Source organism: Halyomorpha halys, unplaced genomic scaffold, assembly GCF_000696795.3.
Source record: "Halyomorpha halys isolate HHAL.00 unplaced genomic scaffold, Hhal_1.1 Scaffold241.1, whole genome shotgun sequence".
NCBI lineage: Eukaryota > Metazoa > Arthropoda > Insecta > Hemiptera > Pentatomidae > Halyomorpha > Halyomorpha halys.
The window spans coordinates 4,611-13,147 of record NW_027105010.1 but is presented as its reverse complement, the minus strand read 5'-3'; the positions used below and the strand labels follow the sequence as shown (position 1 = coordinate 13,147).

General features: G+C 28.0%; 1 protein-coding gene across 2 annotated transcripts in view; it reads left to right on the top strand.

Annotated features, from left to right (window-relative positions):
* The window catches only part of LOC106680088 (transmembrane protein 179), an 11,991-nt gene that overhangs the window by 1,133 nt on the left and 2,321 nt on the right, over positions 1-8,537 (top strand). For both annotated transcript variants that reach the window (XM_014419573.3, XM_014419575.3), the window contains exons 2-5: positions 819-940; positions 1,590-1,763; positions 4,352-4,480; positions 7,354-7,438. In XM_014419573.3, the coding sequence (XP_014275059.1) occupies positions 831-940; positions 1,590-1,763; positions 4,352-4,480; positions 7,354-7,438 (498 nt within the window). In that variant the 5' untranslated portion in view covers positions 819-830. The remainder of the gene's footprint in view (positions 1-818; positions 941-1,589; positions 1,764-4,351; positions 4,481-7,353; positions 7,439-8,537) is intronic.

Here is an 8,537-nt window from a genome sequence, read left to right as displayed (position 1 = left end):
AAATTATTTAACATTTAAAATTGTTTTTTACTCTTAATTTTTCATTCAATGAAAAATTTCAAGTTTTGAAGCTCCAACCATTTTCCCCCCTCCTATGAGGGTTTCGATATTGAAACAATTGATTTTTTATTTATATAAAAAAAATATAGGGATTAGTTCAATTTTTTTTTTTAATAGCCTGGCTTTTGTTTCTTATTTTTCTTTTTATGAGGGCCATTGATTTTATTGTTGAGGTGGAGAATGTTATAACTTCTAACATTTCTTTCTAGATTGCTTGTTTTACTAACTCAGTCAATGATGAAAATTATTACTGATGCATTAGTTGTTGACCATGAATATTATGTGAGAAGAAATGTATCAATCCTCATTATTAGTGCCCATTAACTGGCATGGTATATTATGTTTCTACTAGTGAGGATAAACATAAATATCATATAACAATTTAAAAAGAGGATTAAGTTCTGAGTGCCATTGAAATCTGTCTTAGGTTTTGTTCTGTCAATCTGAATCAGGACCTACTAGCAATGAGGATTCACGGTTACGTAATGTTCCATATGGCTAAATACAGTAGCTTTTGAAGTTATTCATTGAATTCAACTAAGCTATCAGTTATATTGTTCACTAAGATTGCCCATTTTTTTCTTCTGCAAGTACAATTGATTATTTCTATGTATAAATATAAAATGCATTATTAACTAATTTCAAATTAAAATAAGTATATTCTATACTAATATACATTCTGTTATGCTTATATTTTATGATGGCTACAATATCATCTCTAAATTTCAAAATATTTAAGTATATATATTTTTTTTTAGGTCCAGTTGAAGATGGCTTTGAATAATGTGATATTGTTAAGCCAAATGGCTGGCTATGTAATTGCTTTTATATTATCTTTATGTATTGCCATTCCAATGACACTACATCAGGATGAATTTAGGTATTTTTTCATATATTGTTATTAATAAATTTGTTTATCTCATTAACATTTCTTTCTAGTAGTTCATTGCTATCATTCTGAGGTAATACAGAGATGGTTAGTTCTTCTACTTTTCTTTAGACAGAATTCATTTCCATCTTCTGGAGTTAAATATAAGTTTAGTGTTTTTTATAGCTGCAAGAAGTTTGTTCATTCAATGTTTAATAATAACTGTTCATATTTAACGGTAAATAATGACTAATTTATTTCCTCTGTTCATTACCAATTAACAAAGTAAAGAAGGGAAAAGGTAGGCTGGTAAAATAGTTATTTCTGACAAAAATGCTTAAACTTATGATATCAAAGTAGAAATTCTTATGAATATGAAATATTCTTGAAATTGAAATAACTGGTTTGTATAATTTTATTATTAGTTTTTGTAGATATTTACTACTGAGTCCATATTTTAATATAATTGTGTATATTCTGTATGCCTTATATCTTATTGTCTTTACTTTTCAATAATACTTCATTTATTTAAAATTTATGTTAAATGAAGCCATTGATACCATGTGTACTTGTTTTGCATGTTATATGTTATTGGTTTGACTTACTTATTAATTATTAGAAAATTTCTCATCTTAATCCTTTTTTAATTTTTTTGTTTTAGAGGACATTGTTTATTATTTTCAAGCGGTGAATGGCAAGATAGTGGACAATTTTTTGTTCACTGGGCTTCCCAAGCCTATTGTAACTATACCATTTTTGTTGGAGTTGTTCTTAGCATAATTTCAATATTACAAATTTATCGAATGTCTATTCTAATTTATAAAGGAACTGACAGGTAAAACTAAATTGAAATGATTGTATTTAATTATGTATTGTTTTTTTATTTAAATATAATTTAATTTTTTTTAAATTAAATTGTTGAGGAATGGCAGTGAATACAATTTGTTTTCCCTCTACAATCTATTCCTGTATGTTAATCAGAATCAAAAAATCACTGATTTATACTTAATTTACCATAGTCCAGATTGTTTTAATTTTGGATGATATGACAGTTTCATCTAAATCATTCATTGTTTGGGTGTTTATACTTTGTCTTTGTATTAAATATTTCTGTTCTATTACAAATGTGCTTTGCTAACTCTTAAGTGATGTACAAAAGACAATCATATTACTGAAAGGGTTAGCTTTATGATAGCTTAACAAGATTTTTTTCTTTATCTTTCCATTGAAACAGCAGTCAATTAAGTGATAATAAGATATTAAATTTTATCTTTTCAATAATTTTACAATCACTCCTGAAATTCTTAAAGGAGAAGGTAGTTGTGGTGTGGTAAGCAAAAATACACAAATAAACAAAACTTATTTATTTGTGCTGACATTTTGACCTTGATTTCAGGCCTTCATCAGGGGACCAAAATGAAGATTCTGTTATAAGTGAAACAGAATCTTCTTTTAATGGAATATTCATTTTAGTCCTCTGCTGAAGACCTGAAATTCAGGTCAAAATGTCAGCACAAATAAATAAGTTTCTGGAAGATTATTGATTGACCGTGTGTATAGATGAATAGAATATGGTCCGGGTGGTGCGGTCAAAAAAACTCAAATAGTAGATAATTATACTATTTTATTGAGCCAACGTTTCACCCCACGTTGCAGGGCTTCATCAGGGCTAAAAAAAGATACAAACACTATAGTTACAAAAAGGAAAAAAAGAAAAACAAGTGTAAAATAACAGAGGTATAAAATGTAAAAACGTAAGATATAATAAGAAAAATTAAAGGTTATAAATAGTAAATGAAAAGGGTAATAGTAACAGATAGATAAGAGAAGAAATATTAAAGAAAGTACAAATAGAGAGATGAAAAAAGAAAAAAAAATACAAATCAAATGATGAGACAGAATGCATACCTGTTTTGACGGCAGTCCAAAACAAAGTGACCGTTGGTATTGGGAGGAGTGGGGACGGCAGTTATGCCACAATAACGAAAATATGCATTCTGCGAAAATATGCATACTGTCTCATCATTTGATTTGTATTTTTTTTTTCTTTCTTTTTTCATCTCTCTATTTGTACTTTCTTTAATATTTCTTCTCTTATCTATCTGTTACTATTACCCTTTTCATTTACTATTTATAACCTTTAATTTTTCTTATTATATCTTACGTTTTTACAATTTATTCCCCTGTTATTTTACACTTATAATTTTTCTTTTTTTCCTTTTTGTAACTATAGTGTTTGTATCTTTTTTAGCCCTGACGAAGCCCTGCAACATGGGGCGAAACGTTGGCTCAATAAAATAGTATAATTATCTACTATTTGAGTTTTTTTGACCGCACCCGGACCATATTCCATTCATAAATAAGTTTCATTTATTTGTGTATTTTTGCTAACCGCATCCCTGACTATCTTCTTCTAATATTAATCTATGGCCAATTATTTACTCCTCATTTTAAAGTTAGTGTTATTTGAATATCTTTTCCATGATTTGAATTTCTGTCAGGTTTGGCAGAATTTGAAACTTTGGAACTAAAGATGCAACCAGTCTCTGGTCAATACAGTTGGACAGCACAACTTGTTTTTTATTTAGAGTCTGATAAGAATTTAAAACTATTTACACCTCATTTTAAAGTATTTAGGTGTTCTTATCGGTAATGTAAGCCTTCCCACCTGATTTACTTAATTTGTGAGTTAGTTTAATTCTTTGTTTTTTGGACACACCTACCATCATCCTTATGCCACTGGTTACTGAAGATTATTTTGGTTACTTGATTATTTGATATTGATAAGTTTTAATATACTTTTTCATTTATACTCTGTATCATTGAAAACTTGTTGGGGACTTGGATATTTTTATTTGATATTTATTTTAAATTTAGATATATTGATTTAACTTGAAACTGATATGTAGCCGTTAGCTCTATTATGATCATTAAGAATATGTTTTTTTTTTTTTTTCATAAAACGTAGATATGGTTATTGCTGTAATCAAAAATATTGTTTCAAATTAAATCTAATTTTGCATTTTGCTAAATAACTTCCAACTGAATTTGATTCCTGTATAATATATAATCCTTATTTATTTACTCAATATTTGTTCTGTTTACTACTTGGTTTGATATAAGATGTCAAGTTTATACAAGATTTAGTTTTTCATTTAGTACCACATGTTTCCTTATTTTTTCCGTGTTGGTTTATTTATTTGTTAAATTCTTCATATTATTTTTTAACTGCTTTCTTAATGAAATATGTAAAGTTTATTTCTTTGTTTGTAAAAATACCTAGTAAAATCATATTTTTTGAGAAAAATAACATTAGAATTTTTTGTTATATCTATAGGAATTGTTGATTTATATTTATTACTTTAATTTTAGGTTTATAATACACTCTATTCATTTTTACACATGAATTGCTTTTCTTTTCAGTAACTTTCTCTCTGCATTTTTTGATGTAGTGGGCTGTTTTGTTTTGTGTGGGTTGTCATTAATTGCTGCACTTGTTATTACATTTGGATTTATTGTATGGTGCAATGATATGACTATGAGATTTCCATCGTGAGTACTTAATTTTTCTTTAGTTTTATTTTTGTTATAATCTATGTATATCTGAGTTTCATTAAAGTCCTGAGACCATTTATTTTTTTAATAAAACAATATGAGTCAATGATATATTTCCCATTTTGTTAGATAATGTTTCATTAGCTTTCAAAGAGCTCCTCCATAATTCCACTTTCATAGAACGATCATTTTTCAAAATTACTATTTAGTCATAATATGGTTATAAAACCGAAGTCAATTTCTATAAGAGATTGATCTGTCCATTTTTAATATATAGGTCAGAAGCATGGGAATTAATAAAAGATCAGAATAAACTAATTTTTAATATTTTTTAATTTAATTTTGTGTGAAATAAAAAAATAATTGTTAAAGAAATGTAGAAACTGTCTCAAGGCAATCATTATCATCAAAACTCTTCCTCAACATGATAAAATAATTCAGAAAGATGTACTGTCTCTTCTGTTGCTGGCTGCCAAACTGCTTCAGAATTTGAAGAAAATCTAGACTGCCAAGCAGATCCAATGAAATATGGCCCCAAAAAAGATAATCACTTGCAGCTGCTGTAATGGGCAGTACCAGCAAAAGTCTTCCTTTCAAATCCTATTCATCAACCCCTGAATTTTAATGATGTAGTTCTATGAAGCTTATAGTTGGGACTATATGAACTATAAATGAAAAACTTCCAAACATACAACTGACAAGGGAACTCTAATTTCGATGAACTTTTTTCTGGTGATGCTAGGTCAAAAAATATTTGTCCCTTATGTCCTAAAGTTATTTATCAAATCTTTTTATAGTTTATGTTTATCCATTTTTCTTGACTAATTAAAAGGTGGCTTGTGGTTTTAAACAAACAAAGGTAGTTTAAAGGAAATCATTTTGAAAATTGGGAATTTAAGCCGTGTCACACTTTTTTTTTTATAAGGTTAAGCTGATATTAAAGGCTATAGAATTGCTAATTGATTTACCAAGTTTAATCAAAATGGTTTGAGCCATTTTTGAGAAAATCAAAAAAATGTGAAAAATCGATTTTATGAAGTGGCACTTCTATTCAGTCAATTTTATCAAAAATGCTGCTATAACATCCCTGGTATATACCCCCAGAAATATGTAATTTCAGTTTTGTTCTATTTTCGTTTTTTTGTACTATTTTTTTTTTTTTTTTTTGTCTGCTGTACACAAAGCATTTTTTTTGACATTTTTGATACACTTAAACTTATTTAATTGAATCTGATATATATTTTTATTATTTTACACAAGAAGATTGATCAATTGGTATTTAATAATCTTTGAATCCAAACAGAGCAAAGGGAGAAAATAACAACATAAAAAAGAAAACAAATGCGAAAATTATATAAAATATTTTTTTCTCGTCTCCTAGCGCACATTGGCAAAAACCCTCCAGGTTTTTGCAGAAGGGGGCTCTGCATAGTGCTGGCCAACAGTTGGCAGTAGAGGCTAATTAGGCTTTTTACTGCTGTTTAATATTAAACATGTTGTGTCTTTCTTCTTTGTGCATCCAACTCTGACTTTGAAATTTTTGGAATGTGATTCCCTTTTCATTTAAGGTTCTAAGCACCTTTTTTTCATTTTGTATAATGAAGAGTTTCGCTTCCTCTTGATGGAAGAACTATGTACAATTGTGTCTTTCGATTTTCTGTCAAAGTCTATAAAGACCTTGATAGAAAATTTCCTGGCCGGAAAATGTACTTCGCTTAATATTCAAAAGATATATACTAAAATAACATCATAAGGGATATAATAAGTGAGGTCATCCTGTGAACTTGGCGTATGAGTTTATATTTTTTTGATATCCTGTTATTATTTATTTATTTTTGCCTTTTTAATGTTAGTTATTATTATTGAACATCTATAGATTTGGATTGATTTTACTGAAAAGTGATTTCTACTTATATTCTTTTACGCTTTGTGTTCTGCAGTGTGTAGAAATGACAAATTTAAAAATGTGCCCTTAATTTATTTTTAGATTAATTAATCTAAGATTGGAAACAGATCTAGACATTTATTCTTCTCAAATCCGTACAAGCCATTGTATTGCAAAAAGTTCTGTGTGGAAACAAGATCTGACAGAAATTTGTGGACTGTTATACAACTTTGATGTTATAGTGGCTACAAAATAAAGAATAGAAATACTGAAGAAATTCCTCTGTAATCATCAAGGAAAGAACTAAACAAAAGCCTCAACAAGAGAAAGCATAGTTTAGTCAGGTATTTGAAAACAGAAGATAAAATTGAGGGTTGTCAAATTTGTCACAAGTGTCAGATTCTAATAGAAAAGAAGAACCAACAATTTCTATTGAATTACCAAATCGTTGGTAAGACTTTAGCTTAGATTAGGATGCTATATTTTATTTCTAAAGGGCAAATACTTCCATAATACTATATAATAATGACTAATTTTTTTTGGGCCATGAAATGTGATTGTTTGTAAATTAATTATATCAATTGGAATTTATTGTTATATGATCATCGTAATGAAATCAATAAAGATTCTGACACAATTAAGATATATTGACTTGTCTATTTATTATTGATAGTAATTTAAAGGGCTCGTTTATTGTAATTAAATAAAAACCTGGTCTGTAATTATTATTTAAGTTTAAGAAACAATTTTATTTTTTGATTTAGTAATTGAACAAAATTTAAAATACGTATGTAAATATTTGAAATTGAGGTTTTGTTAGTTTTTAGTAATAATAAGAAGTATGAATAAAATTGTACAAAAGACATAATTTTAAAATAATTATTTAACTTAATGTATACTTTTATGTTTCCTTGTTTAGATTACTACCCCCCCCCCCCCCGATTTCTGTCCAGAGGTATGTATATTTATACTTTTTTGTTTTCAGTTGTGATATGGCATCTGGGCAAGATATTGATAAACAAGATGGCATAGATACCTCAAATTTTTACATAGAACTTGGCACAGCTCAGGTTAGTTTAATGGGGAGTAACTTATTTCCCATGAGAAAGAAGTATTTTGTTAGTAAATTAGTTTAATGATAAAATATTAATTAATATAATATATAATTAATATTAAAACTATTTCCTTCAAACACATTTTAATATTTAGTTTGTAAAAATACAAAAATTGCTATCATGTTGTTTTTATAATAGTCATTAATATTTTTTATAATTGCTAAACTCTTTTTATTTTTCATCTGTTAGTTCTTTTGTTTTTATTTATTTTACTTTGATGCTCTAAAGCCCATCTAGTATTCCTGGAATGTTATTCTAATGGGACATATCTATGGATGGAACAAATTTCGTGAAGCTTCTATATGGTGTCAAGTCTGAATGAGAAACCATTTGGAACTGTTTCATAAAGGCTTTCTCATCAGGTTCAGGTCCAGGTCCAAAAAAATGCAACTATATACACAGAAACTTAGAAAAAAATTTAAATGCTAGTACAGTTCTAGGAATCAGTTGTTAAATGAATGATGTATGTTGAGAAGCAAAATTTATTGATATACTACCGATTTTTCAGATGCATAAACAAGCAAGACAAGGAAGTTGAACAGGGTCAGTGTCATCTTTTCCTCATGGACCCACTTATACAGTCTGGGTCCCTCTGACTCTCGTGATTAATAATTTAAAATAACAATGAACTGGGAACTATGGCTACATCAAGATCGCTTAAGCAGTTTATCACGGATATTGATAGAAAGGGATATATCTAAAGACAAAAACTATCTACTTAGCTTCTTTTTTTAATGTTTGTTACTTTTAGAAGATTAAAATGATTTTAATTAGTATGTTGTTAACTGAAATTGTTCAGAAAATAAATTCTCCAATCTGGTGGGCACCATTTCTTTTCATTGCTTTCCATTTGGTTAAAGAGGGTCCTGAACAGGCTTTGTGGACTTGGACCTGGTACCATCAAGGCTAACTATTCCAACTGCAGAACTGGAATAGTTGGAATTGTTCCAAACTTTAGTGGTTTTAGCACATCTCTTGGTGTATCCAGGAATAAATAAAGAATTTATTAATATTATTATTATTATTATTATTATTTATATATGTATATATAGTT